Genomic DNA, 21,523 nt, shown 5'->3' on the forward strand with positions numbered 1-21,523 from the left:
ACTTAGACGGTCATGACATTCAGGCAAGGCTTATCGCACAGGTAGTCCAACTGCACAAATACTCCCAACTCATCAAAAACCTTTTTTTTTTTTTTTCTGTCTGCCAGTTTGCAACCGGGAGCTAATTTTAACCACCCCCAGAAAGAGGTTCTAAGTATTGTTGTGAGATGTACCTGTTACTGCCTCAGAGTGCTGTTTCTGTTATCTTTTTGAAATGCTAATTCTCTCCCCCAGATGTCACGTGTGGCTCATCCGAATCCTCGTGCAAGGATGGGAGCTGTGTACCCAGCTCAGCCTGGTGTAACCAGGTCATTGACTGTGCCGATGCCTCAGATGAAAAAAGCTGCAGTAAGTCCTTTTAGCCTGTGATTTGCATTGTAGTTAAAATTTAAATGTGAACACACGGCTCTACCTGTAGCAGAGCAGATGGTTCCAGTAACTTAAATCTGCGCTTGTCACTCGGGTCTGATTGAAAGATTGCCCCTCTCACCCTTACCTCCACGATTGCTTCCATTGTGACAAGACAAGTATTGTGGTGCTGTGTTTTGTATTCAGACCACACCGACTGCTCTCACTTTTACAAGCTGGGGGTGCAAGAAAAGGATTTCATCAGCTGCAACTTCACCTCACTGTGCATCCACCCAACATGGATCTGTGATGGTGCAAACGACTGCGGAGACTATACAGACGAGACCAACTGCCAGGGTGAGCACCCAACACAAACGCGCGCACACACAGACACACATACAAAGACGCACATTCTGCGTGCGCATTCAGAGACAGATTAAGGAAGCCAGCTCCAATTAGAAAAGACTTAAGACGGATCTCATTTTCGGAGATGATTATGACAGTGGAATAAGAGATTCAGAGAGAGCTTAGGAAAAGATAATGACCTCAATCATTGCTAATACACAGAGGACTGACGTGGTTTTGTTGTTTGTCCCAGTTTCCCATGGGCAGAAGTGCGAGGAAGGCCACTTTGCTTGTCCAAGTGGGAACTGCATCTCCAGCGTGTGGCTGTGCGACGGCCAAAAAGACTGCGAAGACGGAGCCGATGAATTCCAGTGTGGTAAACCAACAAATCCTACCTTTCATGGAAGAGCTTCCACACAATAAACTGAAATGATGTTTTGTTCTCTTAACGGGTGGAAATAGATGAGGTGTTTGTTTGCTGTACACAACACTGTCGGCGGTTGGAAGAATATTTATTTCCCATTAACAAGAAGCTATTTGTTGTAATGCTTTTGTCATTTGAAGAGATCCAGGCCTGCAACAAATAATACATACAGTATATAAGGAGGAGACAGAAAGACAAGAGATGATTGTTTATCATGCCACAAGGAAATTTCTCTTCGCTTTGTTTTGCTCCCCCTTATTGTGTGTTCAAGAATTCTCAAGTGGGTGTTGCTGCTTGTTTGAAAGTCTAATTCCGACCCTGAATTCAGAGTGAGGCTGTTGAGGACACCATTTTTTCCCCCTTCTCTCACTGAATTACAATATACAGCACTTCCAGTGTAACAATTAATTAATAACGCATCAGTCACTGAAACAGTTATACTGAAGATGGGGGAAATGTGGGTTCAATAGAAAGCGGTGGCATATGAAAGGATTACACAGTACAATGCAAGTCTTCTACTTCCCTCATTCTTGCTACATATGCTTTTATTCGTGCTAATGTATGCAGAACTTACCTTGACAAAGTCAAGATAGCTCCAGTTAAGCAGGGGGGACCATAATTAAGTCATGGTATTGATTAATATAATATGCCATCGAAGCGAAGAGCTTGCACACATACCCATTCACGTGTCATTGCTTTTGGCACCAAAGCCAAATGGACTGGGTGCTTTCATGTAGGTGGTCAGAGTAGCTGTTACGCTTCATCACCGTCACACACATGCACGAGGTATTTAGATCTGACGCAGTAGTCCACAAACATCGTGTCAAAACACTCGCTACCTGTATTTGAGTTGTCAGTTTATTGTATTGTCTAGCCCATAGACTGGTCTACCCCATAGACTGGTGTAAGAAGTCTTGAAGCAGTCAGCAGTTAGTGTTGTCATCTGTGTGCAGACCTAGAGGGGTATTGCATTGCATTGTCTGTGAGGCAAGAGAGATGGAACTCTTGCAATTTGCAAATACACCAAACGCATCCAATTACACACACACACACACACACACACAGAAATTGTGTATCCCCCTTTAACAGTTTTTCCTTTTTTACTCTGTATGTTAGCGGTGGCTCTGCGGATGACAATGTTGGTCTGTCGGTCCACCACTTTAGTACAGACTGAAATATTTTTACAACTATTCAACGAATTGAGATGCAATTTTGTACATTTATGGTCCAACAAAGGATGAATCACTGACTCTGATCGTCCACTTACTTTTCATCTAGCACCACCATGAGGTTGATATTTCTAATTAGAAACTAAAGGGATGTATTAGAAGAGTAGAAGGCAACACGCACACACCACTTGCTTTGTCTCCTTTGCGGTGCAGGTAATCAATTCCCCTGACGATCCAATTCCAAAGAAAAAAGTCAATCCCCCCACACACATTACCTCTTCAAAGAGTCAACATTTCAGTCACAAGGACCTTTTTCAAGACGTTTCAACAATCATAAAGTGACACAGTGCTTACATACAGCCCATAATTGCATGATAGTCCACAGCTGTAATCACACACAGAAAACCACCCACTAAATATCCCCTCAACTATCAGAACATGCAGCAGCCATAGTTTGATATACATTAAAAATCCTTTTGACAAAAAATAAAAAAATGTCAAGTTTAGATATATATATATATATATATATATATATATATATATATATATATATATATATATATACAGTGCCTTGCGAAAGTATTCGGCCCCCTTGAACGTTTCGACCTTTTGCCACATTTCAGGCCTCAAACATAAAGATATAAAACTGTAATTTTGTGTGAAGAATCAACAACAAGTGGTCCCAATTATGAAGTGGAACGAAATTCATTGGCTATTTCAAACTTTTTTAACAAATAAAAAACTGAAAAAGTGGGCGTGCAAAATGATTCAGCCCCTTTACTTTCAGTGCAGCAAACTCTCTCCAGAAGTTCAGTGAGGATCTCTGAATGATCCAATGTTGACCTAAATGACTAATGATGATAAATAGAATCCAGCTGTGTGTAATCAAGTCTCCGTATAAATGCACCTGCTCTGTGATAGTCTCAGAGGTCCGTGTAAAGTGCAGAGAGCATCATGAAGAACAAGGAACACACCAGGCAGGTCCGAGATACTGTTGTGGAGAAGTTTAAAGCCGGATTTGGATACAAAAAGATTTCCCAAGCTTTAAACATCCCAAGGAGCACTGTGCAAGCGATAATATTGAAATGGAAGGAGTATCAGACCACTACAAATCCATGAAGACCCGGCCGTCCCTCTAAACTTTCAGCTCATACAATGAGAAGACTGATCAGAGATGCAGCCAAGAGGCCCATGATCACTCTGGATGAACTGCGGAGATCTACAGCTGAGGTGGGAGACTCTGTCCATAGGACAACAATCAGTCGTATACTGCACAAATCTGGCCTTTATGGAAGAGTGGCAAGAAGAAAGCCATTTCTTAAAGATATCCATAAAAAGTGTCGTTTAAAGTTTGCCAAAAGCCACCTGGGAGACACACCAAACATGTGGAAGAAGGTGCTGTGGTCAGATGAAACCAAAATCGAACTTTTTGGCAACAATGCAAAACGTTATGTTTGGCGTAAAAGCAACACAGCTCATCACCCTGAACACACCATCCCCACTGTCAAACATGGTGGTGGCAGCATCATGGTTTGGGCCTGCTTTTCTTCAGCAGGGACAGGGAAGATGGTTAAAATTGATGGGAAGATGGATGGACCCAAATACAGGACCATTCTGGAAGAAAACCTGATGGAGTCTGCAAAAGACCTGAGACTGGGACGGAGATTTGTCTTCCAACAAGACAATGATCCAAAACATAAAGCAAAATCTACAATGGAATGGTTCACAAATAAACATATCCAGCTGTTAGAATGGCCAAGTCAAAGTCCAGACCTGAATCCAATCGAGAATCTGTGGAAAGAACTGAAAACTGCTGTTCACAAACGCTCTCCATCCAACCTCACTGAGCTCGAGCTGTTTTGCAAGGAAGAATGGGCAAAAATGTCAGTCTCTCGATGTGCAAAACTGATAGAGACATACCCCAAGCCACTTACAGCTGTAATCGCAGCAAAAGGTGGCGCTACAAAGTATTAACTTAAGGGGGCTGAATAATTTTGCACGCCCAATATTTCAGTTTTTTATTTGTTTAAAAGGTTTGAAATATCCAATAAATTTTGTTCCACTTCATGATTGTGTCCCACTTGTTGTTGATTCTTCACAAAAAATTACAGTTTTATATCTTTATGTTTGAGGCCTGAAATGTGGCAAAAGGTCGAAAAGTTCAAGGGGGCCGAATACTTTCGCAAGGCACTGTATATATATATAAAAGACATATTTCAAAGTATACAAATGCCTGTTCTATAACTTTAGATTCATCCATGTAATTATATGTAATATATCCACACCAAAATATATTTAGGGGAGGACAGGCCCACCCAAGAAAAAAAGAGAGAGGAAAAAAAAGCATGACAGAATCAATTGCCATAAAATTAAGCACAGATATCCATAGTGCCCAAAGCATGAATCCTAATATCTTTGGTGATCCCTTAACTTGTCATCTTTCGCTGTCATCAGGTCAGGTCAAATTGGTCATACATTTGGTTTATAATGATGCTAATAAGCAAAGGTTAGCAAGCTACCACACTAAACTAAGATGGTGACCATGTTAAACATTATACCTGCTAAACATAGGCATTTTACCATTATCATTATAAGCATGATAGCATGCTGACACTAGCATTTTGCTCAAAAGCGCCACTATGATTAAGTACAGTCTGACTGTAGACTGTATGATTCATTTGCCATCAAACCATCCAGATCCTAGTAGTTTGGGACTGATGACAACTAATTTCAAGAAGAGTAACTCAAATAAAATGTGACCATAGACCTTAGATGTCTGTTTGTTTGACTAAGATGTTGCAGATCGAACTTGTGTGCTTTGCTCCTCCCATTTAATTAACCAGCACATTTGTTCACTGCAGTGGATAGAGGAAGGCAGTTCAGTGCAATCCATTTTTCATATTTAATGCTCTTCGAGTTATCTGATTTATTTTGTAAATTGGCCATGAATGTTGTTAGAGAGATGCATAACACATGAACAGTATTTCCATTCCTTTATCTAAAAATGTCATTTGCGCCTGTGTGAAATGATAACATCCTATGCTTCAAATGTGCTCATATCAGAGCTAATATGAATTATGCCACGATTCTATGAGAAGTTCTGAATAGCTTTTCCACGACAAATAGACAATATTCCCATTTCTCTGAGTTAATTATCATATAAAAAGCTCCAACCACTGATAATCTGACTGCAAAGGCAAAGTAGTTTGAGGAAAATGTCATTACATTTCAGAAATTTCGAATTCCACATCTGATTAGATGAAATAGTCATTTGTCAATTCACAGTGCATAATGCGCTTTTCTACTGTGTGAAGAAAGACTTTCTTTGATACATTTAATGTGCTGTGGACCTGCCATTTTGTTATACACTTGAAACAGCTGTGGAAGCAGCATTTGAAGTGCAAATCTCGTATCACCTACAGAAAGTCTGGGTAATCATGGTTTCCAGATTTAGCCATTTAATGTTTATCTTATCCTTATCTTACACCATCGTATCAAGGCACATAAAGCTTGTGTGATGTACAAAGTCTGCAATGAAAGCAACGCTCCCCCACCATAATTCCTTGTACTGTGGTGTGACCTGGAGCACACATCCCCCTTCCTTCTCTCAACATCTCATCAAAGCTCTGGCAGACTTTGCCAGGCCTGACATCTGAGAGAAAGAGACCACAGAGCAACTCCCCGGGGAGAGTGGGTGGCTCAGTGACACAAACTCAGTCAGCACAGATTATAAATATATATCCCCTTTTTACACAATCGCTTTTGCACAGTGATCAGCAGAGTGCTCTCTTAGTTGACATCCAGCTGTTTCTCGTCACCCCAGCAACATAGTTTCTTTTCAAATTAAAATAAGATGAAAAGCTTCATAATTAGTACTAAGGTGCTTTTATATTGATAGGATATTTAACCCAGGCTCTTGTTTTGTAGATGCTTTTATTTTCCTGCACAGTAACCGGGAGCATTCATCAAAATGTCTTCTTCTGTGAGAGAAAAGGAAAAAATATATATTAACAGTCCTTGACAGCTACACTCATGCACGCTGCTAAGTAGAAAAACTACAGAGAAAAACAAGCAAGCCATGGGGCAAATAGAAGCCGGCCCACTAGTTGTTTTGATTAAAGAAATGTTGCCCCTTCTATAGGGTATGCCGCTTTTGTTGTTTCCTCCTCACTTTGTTTGATTTATGGCACTGAAATCCCTTTCCCACTGCCCTCTGCAGACTCGTCATGCTTGTGGAACCAGTTTGCCTGCTCAAAGAACAAGTGCATTGCCAAACAATGGCTGTGTGATGGGGAGAACGACTGCGAGGACGGCCTTGATGAGAGCGTGCAGATCTGTGGTTAGTGCCCTTTCAGGTGTCATAAGAAATCTGCTCTTAGTGTAAAAGGTCACATCAGCTGTACAGCCCCATGTGTTCCCCCAGCAGAGATGGAAATGAATGGACAGATATGAAACAAATGAGACTGCAGGCTTGTTTGATGATTGAAGTGGGCACTGAGGCAAATAGATTTTTCATCACTAAGGGCCCAAGAGGCACAGCTTTTTTCAACGGGCAAATGAGATGTGTGTGTAATGAATTCTAGAACAAAATAAAAAGAATCCAAACACAATTGGAGAGACAAGAATGCCTCTGAACATTGGTTGTGTAATTGGATTGTAATGGAGTGTCAAGGAAATATTAATGAAATGGCCCACAGGTTTCCCAGGCACAATTCTTGTCAAAAACGAGATATGCATTTTAGCTATACACGCCTAATTGAACTTCTGTATTTACCTTTTGTTTCTCAGGGCCAGACAATTTTTTCTACTGTTTTTTTTGCCTTAAAGGACAGTCCTAAGATAAAGGGGTATAGGGGTATTGCTGACTTACAGAAAGCAGGCAAATAATTGTTACTCACAATAGCACAGTACAGTATTTGTTAGCTTGCATAAAGGGAACTGCTGCCCAATGAAAATTGAAGTTTGTTTAGGACATAAAGTGGTATCAGGTCAAAACCATAATGAAAAACTTTTTTATTCCATGAGATGTAATATGTAATATAGTCTGTTATCTCCTATAAGGGCAGGACAATTTATGCTTTTATTTATTGGAACTACTGCTTAATGTTCACTGATAACAGAAGGTACCATCCTGACAAAACATAATGCATCTGCTTCAGTTGTACTCATTCTCCTCTGTGGTGCATGTGACCCATTGTATTCTTTGGCTTTGAAAAGTAGAGCATGTGGTCCTGTTTTCCTCTCAGGCTCAGTGACATGTGCTCCAGGGCTGTTCAGCTGCCCTGGGTCGTATGCCTGTGTTCCGAAACGCTGGCTCTGCGATGGTGAAAGGGACTGCCCTGATGGGAGTGATGAACTTTCTGCAGCTGGCTGTGGTAAACTCTATTTCAACAAATTGAATAACTCCCTGCAATAATAAAAGAAACCCTTATGTGATCCCAGAATTAAGAAATCATTGCTTGCTTAGAATTGTAGATTTCAGAGTATAAAACAATACTCCGTAGTACATGAAACCCACTAAACATCTACAGCAAATCCCTTTTGTAAAAGTGTATCATGGGAAGTAGTGTACAATGGAATTTCTTGCACAATTGCAGTCTTCTCCAAGTGGTGTAATCTGGATCGCCTTTCACAAATTGGTCCTGGCTCATTCCAACTTCATTCATGCTAATCTGATTCAAGGCTACTAAACAATCGGTTAAAAATTAGAAAACATAGAGACCAGAGGAGTAGTATAAGGCTCACTTATGTTGACGTTTTACATTTATTGAAGGCCATGCTATGTGAACTAATGTTTCCATTTATTAGCCTTTAAAAAACATTTCTTTTCATGCGTTAGCACCCAACAACACATGTGACGACAGCTCGTTTCGCTGCCGCAACAAGGCATGCATCCCTCAGCGATTCGTCTGCGACCATGACGACGACTGTGCAGATGGGTCTGATGAGTCAGTGGAATGTGGCAAGTAGATTTATATTTTAAAACTAAATATAAGCACATTGAAGAAAAGATAATAATTTGGAGCACATTGTTTTATGCAGTAACTGCATTCCCTGGACCTTATTCCAGTTTGTTGTTGAGATACAATAAAATTGTTTGAAATGATGAAATGATTATTTAAAAAACAGATTTATAGTGATATTTTATTATGATAATAGTTGTCAGTGAAATAAAGCTGTGCATTCCTTAGTAAGATGTCTTTGTTTGTTAAGCTTCTGATGAAAAGCTTTAAGATGAAAATGCTTTAATTAGGTATTTTTGCAGCTGGTTTATTATAGATAAGGCCATGTTTCTCTTCTTTAGGATTTCTTTATTTTACTTTTATTTGATATTATGATATTGTAAACATACGGACAGCCAGCTTTTATTTGTGCATACTGTGTACACTTTTTGGCGTCTGAACTGGCATCTAGAGGGAATTCCCTGTCACAGCCTTGATTTGTGATTTTTGACTTGGGCTGATGAAACATTTTACTGTACCTCAAATATTGGCCAAGGCAGCTGTCCACACCAATATACCTCATGGTGGCTTGATTTGTTAATCTCTATATACAGCATGAGGGTGCTTCATTGCAATATGAACAATGGCTGTAGAAAGCTTTATTTTTTTTCACTATTTGCACATGATTCTCCTAGGTGTAACTTGATGAAAAAGTGTCTATCTCTCTTTCTTCAGTCTATCGCTCCTGTGGATCAGATGAATTTCGCTGCGGGGACGGCCGCTGTCTTCTCAGCTCTCAGTGGGAGTGTGACGGCTATGCAGACTGTCCCGACCACTCTGACGAACTGCCTCTGAACCTCAAATGTCTGGCCGCAGGTAAGACTGCTGTTTGGCTCGCTATTGGAATCTCTTCATCAGTGTCACCCAGCAGCACCCACTCATCCAGGAAACTGGTGGAAACAAAAGGCGTTACAACCAGGAGAGCTTCCTTGAAAGGAATTAATCTGTCAAGATACATTGTCAGGTCAAAAACATTCCCCAACTTTGTTGAGAAATTACAGGGCGTTGTGCCAGTGAGAGTCATGTCTTGCTCTTTTCAGGAAGCTTGTGCAATGGCTCCTTCTTCATGTGCTCCAATGGACGCTGCATCTCTGAGGGGAATCTCTGTGATGGGAGAGATGATTGCGGAGACCGGTCAGATGAGAGGAACTGTAATTTAAACGAATGCTTGAACCGCAGAGTCAGCGGGTGCACACAGGAATGCCAGGATCTTCCTGTGGGATACAAGGTAAGTGACCAGTGGTCTAGTCACGGTTCAGTAGCTTGGAAGTGCATTCCTCCTCAGAATCACTTGCTGGCTACATTTAGTTCCATAAAGCCTAATTCATCTACCCTTGTACCAGTGTACCCTTAAACCAGATGGAAATATAAAGCACCTTTTTGACCGCAAGAACTTTCCCCAGGAACTAGGAACCTCGTGAGGAACTCATTGTGTTTCGACCCCAGAGACCACGGTCTAAAATATTTTTTTTTTACCCCCCAAAAAGTAGCTGCTCAGTGGGTGGTACTTTCTGAAAGCACAGGAACTTCCGGGGTGGGGTTTGCAGGAATGGCCATCGCTGATTGGTTAACAATCACATTGCGTTGCTGCTTCGATTCGTATACTGCTATATTCATAAAACAATAAAGTACTCTATTAACGATTGTAGGACCGTTTAAGGACGAGGGGAGAACATTTTTCTTTGTTTGATGACATTTGAAGTAAAGTTAGGATTTGCAGTCGGTTTTCAGCACATTTTTTTCTACATTTTTTAACACCTTTTGTTTTTGCTTTTTCCAACGTTTTATATTGTTAAATTTTTTGGATGAAACCCACGCAGACACGGGGAGAACATGCAAGCTCCACACAGAAAGGCCATGTCCGCACCGGGGATCGAACCCAGTACTCAGCAGTGCCTGCTTTCTGTGAGGCGACATTGCTAAGCACACAATGAATGAGAGAATAAAAATGTAATTTTCTGATTTTTTTTCACGGCAGTTGCATTCTAAAGTCCCTGGAACTTTGGGTCAAAACACAGCTTCTCATTGGAAGAAGATATTCAGAACAACCGATAAGCTAGTCACTATGGTTTAATGCAAAAGCAAACTACCATCCAAATGCAAACTCAATAAACTCTCTGCACTGAGTGTTCATTGGTAAATATGAGTCACAGCTATAATATGTCCTACTTTCTACAGTGTGACTTGCATAATAATATTAAAATTTCAAGTAGACTTTACTGACCTACAGTGCTTAGCTCTGGAATCATTAGTAGCAGGTGAAATGTGGAAGTTATATTAGTAAAGTGTGGACATTAACGATTAATGGCAGATGATGAATTAAGCCTAACTTTGCACATAATTATACAGATGAAGATGGGTTGGAGCATACATACATTTAGTTTCTTACTTTTTGAATAACCTTGAACGCTGCAAGGAGAGTCTAATGATATGCCAAAAACTGTCCGTGCTCCCTCACTGTGCCGGGCTATTGTGCCGGGCCTGGCAATGGTGGCATGTGATGTTAGGGCTAAAACCAGGTCAAGGCCACATCCGCTGGAGTGCTCTGCTGGCCATCACTGTTGTTGTCAGACTGCTGCAGTCCATGCCTTTATCCATGGATTTCCGTCTCCTACTCTTTCATAAGACAGTGCTCACTGCGTCAGAAAAGTGGCTGAAAGCACAAAAAAACATCTCTTCCCTGTCATGTCAGGGGCAGAGCTGGACAGAGAGCACATCAATGCAGACCCTTAGCTCATCCATTTGTGGCCTGAACAGGAAGATCAGCAGAAAGGCCTTCAAGGTTATAACTGTGGATAAGAAAGGGATTTGCTGTGGGTCCATAGCAGCTGATACAAGCACTTTTGAGTTATTCTTTGGGCAGGGCCCTGGTCACTGAAGTGCGATGGAAGTTTTCAACCATGGTACAATATGTCTATATCACAGCTTTGATGTCATCATATATGTTGGATACTAGGTTTTAATTCATTTTCATTGCTTACCTACATTACTCTGAGAAAAGGGTACTCGTGTCTGAAATATATTTTCTGGTGTTACAGATTGAGCTAACATTACTGTAAAAACAGCCTGTTTAAGTGCACTGCTTTTATAGCCCAAATGAAGAATTGTGTAAAAAATAACTTAAGAACTTTCAGACATGCCAAAGCCAGTCAGAACATGAATGATTTGTTTTACAATTCATTTTTAATAGCTAAACTGGGATTCTTATCCAGCATTTCCTGCATTCATGATTACATTTCTACCATTGTTGTGTTTTTATGTCATCAGTGTAAATGCTGGCCTGGTTTCCACCTAAAGGATGATGGGAAGACGTGTGTGGATGTTGATGAATGCTCCGCCACCCTTCCTTGTAGCCAGCGCTGCATCAACACTTATGGCTCCTACAAGTGCCTGTGTGTGGATGGCTACGAAGCCTTGGAGCGCAACCCCAATACATGCAAGGCTCTGTCAGGTCAGCCTGACTTTTCATCTCTCCGCTTGCAGAATTTCAGTGTGTAACTGTTAGGTCCCAGCGGTCTTCTAACGCTGCATCTTCCTTATTTCAGCTGAAGAGCCTTTTCTCATTATGGCGGACCACCATGAGATCCGGAAGCTAAGTGTCGATGGCTCAAATTACACCATCTTGAAACAGGTAAACGATATCTACATCACCACCATTGGGCCTGTAGTGACATTTTACACCATTATCACATTGTGTTAGACTGCTAAGAGACAAGATAGTGACAATCAAATTACCATCTTGTCCTCTTTTTGTGTTTCATTGAAAATCTCCCCTGCCTTGTACACATTCTGTCAGCTGTATATTGAGGATGTATGGGTTTAAATTGCTGTTTTTAATAACAGTGTAATTATGTCTGGAATGTGTGGAGTAAACGGTACCTTTGCAGAGAGAATCAAAGTTATCCGATACCTTATTGAATAGTGAATGCAATGTTTTGATTTGCAAAAATGGTGGACAATAACGTTGAGACAGAAAGGGTATGTAGTACTGTATAATGCCCTAGGTTAAAGTTTTGACATGATAGAAATACAAAATGATGTACTTCAGATTTTGATAAAGATACACTAATGTTAAAAAGTTTGCAGTCTGCTTTAAATCAACCAATGTGCTCCAGTCTACTTACCCTCTGATCTTGCTACCATTGATCTGAAAAGCAACTGATTCAGCTGCATAGTCTTGAAAGATGCATAGCAAACCTTTTTTTACTGAAAATGATGGTAATACCTCAATTACTCGGCAACAAATTATCTGTGCGTAATTGATTGTGCTCCTCAGCCTCAGGGAGTTATTTCCACAAGCCAGATTTGTGATTATACCTGAAAATGTCGCACAACCTCTGTAAGTTATTGTTCTGTTAAATTAGATGTCCACTGTCCATTATTATTTCCCAACCCCCACTGCATGGACACAGGAAACTGGCCTTTCTGATTGGCAGAGAGCAAAATCACCCTATAGAGGACCCCATGGAAAAGCTATTTCAATCATTCATAGGTCTCATCACAGCTGCTCTGGGCAATGCTTGAATCTGACTGATTATCACAAATGGTTGGCTGTGATTTACTGTAAATCAACCTTGGGCTATCCTACAGCCTCTTCTCGCAGTCATATTAACCTCTTGACTCCATGTACTCTACTGTCTGTATCGGACTTCTCATAGGCCACAACTCGCTTTAATCACTGCATGTTAGCGCTAATGGACGCTAGAGAGGGAAATATGCACATGGCTTTACTAAGTGGTGGTGGATACTTTACTGACCTCATATCACTTTACCACACCATTACATACCCTGTTCAGATTATATGTTCATGATATTATGTAGATTTCAAATGAGCCAATCCTTTTCCTGATGTATTGCTTTTGCTGTTAGCATTAATTTGTCTTCCCACCGCAAACGCAAGTCACTCACCATATGATTGTATCACTCCAACACATTGTTTAAACCCATCCAATGTGTTTTATAGCTGCTCTGTTCTATTACTTAGTGTTACTTTTCCTCTGTGGTTAATTAGAGCTGGCTCTGGCTTTTATACAGTGGGAAACACAATAACCTGGGATAACATTTTGCATTAAGTAAGTTAGGCTTTTAGTGCAATCAGTGAATTCAGGTTACACAATGTAAATTAGCAGCTGTACTGTTGAGAAATTACTTTATATCGATTCATTTTAGCATGTTGCCAGCAAGTTAGATTAGCTGTTACTATATAAATTACTTTATAGTCACTTTAAAAGCGGAGATCATTTCGATTTAAAGCTTGGGTTGGTAGCCTGGACTGCATCCACCGCCGTAAGGTTTTACTGTCAGACGTCTTATTATTATTATAAAAGTTGTTGAATGTGTGGAACAGGAAATCAATGGCACGTTGACATTGATGTTGATATGAGCACTGTAAAAACCTGCATGCAGACACTTTTATACAGTTCATAGATCTTTGTTTGGTTATTATTTTAAATTCATATTAATTTTTCAAACTATTGTTACACGCTTGTGATTAATTTTGTAGTTGGTTGGTTTCTATACGGTCTACTGGTAAAATGAATGGGAGACCTATTTCTGGATAGAGCCACTGATAAAAGGGGCATGCGGGTTTGATCGTTATAGCTGATGTTTGGAGTGGAGAAGGGTTCCCCCAGGACACTTTGCCGCCTGTCTGAGGGTGTTGATGATCTGATGAAGATGTCTCATTTCGCCTGTCAGATTATCTGACACCTTTTGTCGGCACCCACAGTGCGAGACAGCAGGGTGGGGGCACTTGTTTGGTGAGCGGCTCTGTCTGACTGACAGTGGGGTCCTGTGAGCATGACAGAGTAGGGAAGTACCTCACTCTTCTGCTTTGATAGGACTTCCACTACACCGAGCATTTGGAAACTCCACTGGCTCTTCAAATGCTCGGTATAGCTGTAAGCATTAGAACCTATGGGAAAACTACCTAAATCAATATTGTTTGTACAGTAAATATCACATCACACGCAGATACTGTAGAAGTTGGGCTTGTTTTTTTTCTTGTTTCTTATCCTGTGTCGGGTAAAACATGAGCCATTATACCGCCTGCGTAGATAGCTGTATTGAATAAAACAGGAGCATATCTGTCAGACACGCATAAGACGGATGACTGAAAAATGCGGCTGAAGCTGTTGAATCTATGAATTAACATCATCATCATCATATCATATTCTTTATTCAGGACACACACAAATGGTCCATAGTATTTGGGTTCTGCAAATTACGATCAACAACATTTGCTAGTAAAATATATCATGGGTATGCTGTAAAGAAGGAATTAACAATGATTCTATAGACCTGCATATTATCGTCATTGTGTGTAATATTTGATAATTAATGTGTATTCTGTTGTACAGCTTTGTTGCTAATGAAAGTGGCTTCTAATATATTTTCACCCTCACAGGGAACTCAAGATTCCTTAGTTTTCATTAAAAGTAAAAATGTTTTTATATACGCGCTCTCTCTCTCTCTCTCTCTCTCTCTCTCTCTCTCTCTCTCTCTCTCTCTCTCTCTCTCTCTGTATCCCCAGGGCCTCAACAACATCATCCACATAGACTTTGACTACAAGAAGGAATTTATCTATTGGGTGGACTCAACCAGGCCAAGTGGTCGAAAGATCAACAGAATGCGCTTCAATGGGAGTGACCTCAAGGTACCAAAGGATTTAGTTGCTGGGAATGCCTGCCATATGGTGCCTTGTGCCACTTTACCCATAATCCATTGGCTTTACTTTGTCTGGTTCCTGTTTAGCTTTTATTCATTGATTTTCCCTTGCTCCATCCATATTTTTTTTCTTTTACTAATTTATTTGAATTACCAAAATGTGTTCTTTTGTGAAGATGCGTCATCTGTTAAGTATGTTGCTTAAGTGGCTCATTATCACTGCTCACTTAAAGATGGGCGCCCTTTATCCTTTTATATAGTCAACATAATGGATTTGTCCTGTTGGCAGCCAACAGCCTGTTAGCTTAACAAGAATAAATGTGTGTTAGTGATAATAGGAATATCATCAATGGCTTTTACATGAATGTAATAAGTTGAATGACAAAATGGTGCATTCTTGTGTAATCACCACGGTTGGTCTGGATCATGGGATCGTTGCACAGACACCGGGGACACCGGGACGTCAGCAGAACACCTGCTGGGCCCCCATCCCACATCTCATTAGCATTGGTGTGTGGGGGGTTTTAGGCTCATTCAGCTCAATTTCTCCCATAGTCTCTGTTTAAGCCACTGCCACAGCTTAGCAAGATGAAAAACTGTCTGACACACAGATCAGGGAGCTTCTCACATTGGGTTAATTAAAAGAGCCACTGATATACAGGGCTGCTGGTATAAGCTTACAATATGAGGACAAAAACGTTAGGGGTTTCATCTGAAAGGCAGACATTAATTGAATTATATGGTTTAATTAAAACAATGTAGGTTAATTATAGATTTTATCATTTATTTTGTTTATTTAAACAATTCCTAAGAGTAAACTTCTGTTGCACTGCCCTATGTGGGTTGAAACTTGTAGTTTGCATTTGATAGCTGAAAGAAAACAACCACTGTAACATTTATGATTGATTTCATCCCATAAAGTGAGATGCAGCAGCAGTTTTCTGCCATATGTAATTGGGTTTACCTTCAACATCCAAAGGTTAATTGATCTTTGTCCAATCCCTGGTTGGTCGCTAAGCTATCACTGATGAAGCAGTCAGTGTGACATGTCGCTATAGTGACCAAAAAAAAAGGGCTGAAGATTTGTGAGACAGCTTTCAACGACTGCATATATCAAACATTCTCTGAATTCATCTGCTCTTCATGAGCCACATCCAAATGTTGACATTACTCACAAGTTTACCTTCAGTGCCACGTGAAGCAGAAAAAAAAATCTTTTGATCAATAGTGAGGTATATGGATAAAGTCCACCAGAAGGACTTTATGCAGTGAGTAACTCCTTTTTGCTCGAGGAGACAGATGGAAAATACTGCACAATGAGTGACACAACTATTGACAGTTGAAAGCTCAGTTTTGTCCAAATTACAGTTTAGGGGACAGCCTAGCCTTTTGCCAGGACTATATATTTTCTTGCAAATGATGATAAAAAAGGCCACAAGGCACATCGTGTTCCTTAATAACAGATTGCACGGGTGCTGGCTTTTTATATATATATATATATAAAGGGGGGTTTAAAAGGCCTTTATCCGCCAGCTGGCACAATGGTTGTTTATTCTGAACATTTCAGACTCAAAAGGCTAGACTGTCTTGGGGATATTGATGGAGTTCCCAGATTGTTTCTAGATTTTGTTTACATCAGTTAAATACTTTCACTTATATTTTAATCAAATCTCTCACTGAGATTAGCACATTGAGAGGAATAAGATGATTATTGAGAGCATCTCTCTGCTGCCCTCTACCCTACCCACTTTAATCACAGTATTTACATTTACACAGTTAAATATACAGTACTCATACAAAGGGTACTCTTTTTGCAACCTAAAATCTTTCTTTAAAGATAAAACAGAGTTCTACACTACCATTTGTTTGGTAATTGCACTGAGGTTGTGGAAGTGGTGCAGCGCAGATCAGGTAATGCAGTGCAATTTTGGTAATCATGTTTGATTTCAGTTCATCTGCGTATTCACCTGGTCAAACATCTTGTATTGTGCATACGTGCAAAGAGCACATTTCATGGCTTTAGTTAGCCTCTTCAAAATCACACAAAAAAGTTGTATGAACATTGACTTTAGCTTTTTCCACTCTGTTCGAGATTAGCAGCTAGTATAGTTGTAAATGCATATCAAAGTTGAATTTGTATGTGATTAAGAGTCACTACAAGTCTGTACTGAGTGAGATTAATTATATTCATACTAATGTCAGCACTACTGTAGCTGTCATACAGCAGCAGGAATGATTTGTGCCCTCTATATGTAGTCTCTAATTTGAGAAATATGTTATGCATAATTATGCATGAGTCAAACTACAGTGTTACCTTAATGAATTAGTTAAATTTAGATGCAGTTCCTCAACCTTACAAAATATGTGCAGTAAACTCTCTTACATAGAGTCCAAGTGAAATCATTTGGATTTTGCGGGCATCACCCAAATCCTGACCTCAACAAAGCTGTTACGACATTATTTACTTCTAGGAAAAACTCTACCAGTAGTCAGTGTAAGGAGCTCACATAGACTATTGCTTTCCCATGTTGTTAAGTATGGCAATACTGGGCACACATAAACATACCTAAATATGAGTAAATAGGAAGTAAAAGAAGCACAGAGTGTGAATATATTTTATGGCCATACTAGTTATTACAGATATTACAGAAATATTACAGATAAAAACAATACTATATTTTATCACATCTTACACAGTATTCCGTATGTGACACATTTACTTTTTAAAAAGCTCACATTGTGGTCTGCAGTTATGGTTATTAAAAACCGCCCTGCAGTACCCTTCAGCAGCATTTGCGTCACATGTGTTGCCATTACCATGGCAACACATGTTAATCAGATGTCAAATAAATCACAAGAATGTTCATTTTGGCTTTGGATGTTAATAAGACTGTAATGCGGTTGAAAATAATATAAGCACTTGTATTTGCTTTGATGGAGGAAAAGATCATTTCTCAGTGAGAGCATAGCCTACTCAAAGTTTGAGATTGGTGTTTGTGGAACATTTAAATGTGTTCTGAGGGATTCAGATCTGTTTTATTGATGTCAGAGTTGAAATACAGTAAGTTACTCCTACACTGTTAGAAAAGTCCATAGAAATACAGGCCAATTTTCTGTGTTAATATGAAGGAATTTTCTGTAATGATTTTTCACAGGTGTTTTTCCGTATTTTGACTTTTTTTGGATTAACAGAAATGTCCGTCAGAGGTACAGGGGGTACACTGTAAATCTACAGAATTTTCCGTTTTTGGATTAACAGAAATGTCCGTAAACCTAACGGAAAAGGTACTGTTAATTTTCTGCCAGAACATTATTCGTTTTTTTGTAAGATTTTTTTCTTACAGTGTACCTGACAGAGGAAGTCCCCTCCTTTGCACATGCTCGGTGCTTGCCAGTATTGCAACAATGCTAAGCTAACCTGGGCTCGTTGAACAACAAAACACAGCTACTAAAGGCTAACCTAGCTCGTGACATTAATTATTTTGATAATATAGATAGCTGGCCTGGATGAGTGTATGTCTTTCCTACTTCCTAGAGGGGTCTGTGCTGTGTTAAACTGACTCACCCAGCCACTGTTTCGATTTGCGTTCCGGAGCTGGGACTGCTAGCTTTTGGTGCCTCCCTCGTCGAGATGGCAAGCACGCTGAACTGGCGCTCCAGCGTCTCTGTCGTCGGGTCTGCACCAGCCCAATGCCTTCTATTTCTTAACATAGATTTTTTTTTTATAGTTCTTTACATTCATCCATGGAAGAATTTAGAGCAATAGACAAACCTTCATACTGAAACTGATAGTTCTCTTCTTGCTTTACTAGGTAGTCCACAAAACAGCAGTGCCCAGCGCTTTAGCAGTGGATTGGATAGGAAAGAATCTGTACTGGTGCGATGCAGAAAGGAAAACACTGGAAGTGTCCAAAGCCAATGGCCTCTACCCAACTGTCCTGATCAGTTCTAGCCTCAAGAACCCCATGGATCTAGCTCTGGACCCCCAGACAGGGTAAGCATATTATCAAGGATTGGTTTCACAGCTTGAGGGAGAAGAGGGATAGATTTACTCTTTTCAGATGGCTGGAAACTGTAAGATCCAGCGCTCATGTTTGCTCTCATTTTTTGTCATTTTATCCCTAATCACGATTTTGTGTGCTGTAGCACATCACTCTTTGAAATGTGCTATACTTCTGACTAGGTACGTATTCTGGGTAGACTGCTGTGACCCACCTCACATTGGGCGTATTGGCATGGATGGCCGAGGGCAAACGGTTATCATTAACACAGAGATCTATAGCCCCACTGCTCTCACTATCGATTACACCAACAAGAGGCTCTACTGGGCAGATGACAACCACATCCTGCTTGCCAACATGGATGGCACCCAAAGACGCAAAGGTGAGACTAAGGTGTTGTCCATGTTAATGGAGTAGTTGGACATTTGGGGGAAGTACACTTTGATACCATGCCATATCTGTCTGTTAATGCTGCACAAAGACTAGACTAACCAATCTGATTATGAATGTAGACCCTAAGGTTGAATAACTTAGATGTGGCTGTGTTAATATATATAAATATATGTATTCTACTGAAAAAAAGGTACTGAAAAATTAGAAATGTTATAAAACACCAAATCATCAGTTAACCTGATGAATGGTCAGTTGCGGCTGTGACTAATTGCTATATTTAATTTAAAAAATAATTTAATTGAAGCTTGTAATGGCCATTTGTCCCTCTCCAGTGTCCTATGATCACATCCAAGGGGTAATGGCTCTGACTTTGTTTGAGGACTTTGTCTATTGGACGGATGGCAAGTCCAAATCACTACGACGTGCTCACAAGACAACTGGCGCTCAAGGGATGGAGCTCCTCAACTCCTGGCAAGCCATCAAATCCATCAAGGTCTACCACTCCCTGCGCCAGCCTGAAGGTATGAAATCCATCTGGCACTCATGTTCTTTCTATCCTCCCATGCAGAGCAGTTGTTACAGGCCTCCTTTATAGTTTCAAGAAGGAAATGTTTGTGCGCTTGTTTCCTTCTGTACAGTACCTAAGCACCAGTGTCAGATTGCAAACGGAGGATGCAGCCACCTGTGTCTTCTGTCTCCCGGTGGGGAACACAAATGTGCCTGTCCCACAAATTTTTACTTGGCTGCTGACAATAAGACCTGCCTCTCCAACTGCACCTCCAGTCAGGTTAGCCATCTCCCCTCCCACTTCTTAGTTTAGTTTGACCATGCTATTGCTTTTCTATCAGTACTTTTTCCCCTCAGGGCAAAGTGCTTTACTCTCATACCGTATGCTTTCCTTTTCTGACATGCACTGTAGGGCCTAGAACACGGTTGTGTATTGATTTTGATCTTTGGCTTTGAAGAATGTTGAAGCTTAAACGGAGAGTCAAATATTCCCTATGTTGACTTCAAATTCTGTAAGTTTTTTTCTACATTTGTCTGTGGTACTAATAGTTTCGCTGCGGGACAGATGAGTGTATCCCTTTCTGGTGGAAGTGTGACACGGTGGATGACTGTGGGGATGGATCAGATGAACCTACTGACTGCCGTGAGTGCCATGTTATTTAAAGGTTGGCTTTAGTTTAAATTGTACTACTGTAAACCAGAACAATCCAACTCCTATTCTGGTGAGCTTTAAGGGGGTATTAAAGTGACATCCTGTGTTTCTGTCTTTGCTGTTCAATGAATGAATGTGTGAATGTGTTTTGTTGTTTTTGTTGTTTATATGTTTAGCATTTAAAGGCATTTACACAATACTCTGTACCAATTAATGTTTGCTGAATGAACTCTTAGAGTGTATACCCTGAGATTTAGTTATGATTTCCTTTCCAACAGCGGAATTCAAATGTCAGCCTGGGCGTTTTCAGTGTGGCACTGGCCTTTGTGCTCTTCCGCCATTCATCTGTGATGGAGAGAACGACTGTGGTGATAACTCGGATGAAGCTAACTGTGGTAAGGATGGAACAACTGTTACTGTTTACGTGGAACATCTAAGAGGTTCTTTTTAACGTTTTGGCATTTATTGCTGTGCTGTTTTCTGCAATTGCCAGAAACTTGTCTCACTTACAGAATCTAATAAACTGTGTGTCCATTGATGTCACGTCTTTTTTCAATTTTTGCCGATGGTAGTATTTTGTGCTAAAACAATTTGTCGATCAATAAATTAAGTTATCACCAGAAAATGAATCAAGACCGTTTTTTTATCATTAATGGTTTGAATAATTTATCATGCAAAATTAAGTAAATTGAAAATTGTTGGGCTTTGTTTGTCAGACAAAACTAAAAACTATTTTAAAATGTCACTTTGGGTTCTTAGAACATTGTCGGCATCACATGTTCACAGTTTAACATCCTGTTTTCTTCATGTGTATCCACTTCTATTTATTTAATACAAACTGCAAATGTAAAATGCTTCATTAGCAGACAATGTGTGTTTACAAAACATTTAACAATAAATGTAATTAGAGTATTCAGAAACTGGCTGTATTGTAGGGTAAATCACTACCAGTCAGTAGTCGTAGTTTAGATGCTGAGCTTTGTCTGGGATCCCAGCATTTCTTATTGATGCAACCT

The 21,523-nt window shown here is 40.1% G+C and overlaps 1 protein-coding gene across 1 annotated transcript in view; it reads left to right on the forward strand.

The window, feature by feature from the left end:
• Window positions 1-21,523, forward strand: part of lrp1bb (low density lipoprotein receptor-related protein 1Bb) — a 282,705-nt gene that overhangs the window by 219,846 nt on the left and 41,336 nt on the right. The window contains exons 46-62 of the mRNA XM_039818282.1: window positions 235-348; window positions 556-705; window positions 947-1,069; window positions 6,506-6,625; window positions 7,533-7,661; window positions 8,126-8,248; window positions 8,964-9,104; window positions 9,329-9,516; window positions 11,556-11,739; window positions 11,834-11,919; window positions 14,821-14,943; window positions 18,767-18,948; window positions 19,138-19,337; window positions 19,681-19,869; window positions 19,987-20,135; window positions 20,405-20,498; window positions 20,786-20,902. Coding sequence (XP_039674216.1) covers window positions 235-348; window positions 556-705; window positions 947-1,069; window positions 6,506-6,625; window positions 7,533-7,661; window positions 8,126-8,248; window positions 8,964-9,104; window positions 9,329-9,516; window positions 11,556-11,739; window positions 11,834-11,919; window positions 14,821-14,943; window positions 18,767-18,948; window positions 19,138-19,337; window positions 19,681-19,869; window positions 19,987-20,135; window positions 20,405-20,498; window positions 20,786-20,902 — 2,412 coding nt within the window. The remainder of the gene's footprint in view (window positions 1-234; window positions 349-555; window positions 706-946; window positions 1,070-6,505; window positions 6,626-7,532; window positions 7,662-8,125; window positions 8,249-8,963; window positions 9,105-9,328; window positions 9,517-11,555; window positions 11,740-11,833; window positions 11,920-14,820; window positions 14,944-18,766; window positions 18,949-19,137; window positions 19,338-19,680; window positions 19,870-19,986; window positions 20,136-20,404; window positions 20,499-20,785; window positions 20,903-21,523) is intronic.

The sequence above is a fragment of the Perca fluviatilis genome, chromosome 12 (assembly GCF_010015445.1).
Source record: "Perca fluviatilis chromosome 12, GENO_Pfluv_1.0, whole genome shotgun sequence".
NCBI lineage: Eukaryota > Metazoa > Chordata > Actinopteri > Perciformes > Percidae > Perca > Perca fluviatilis.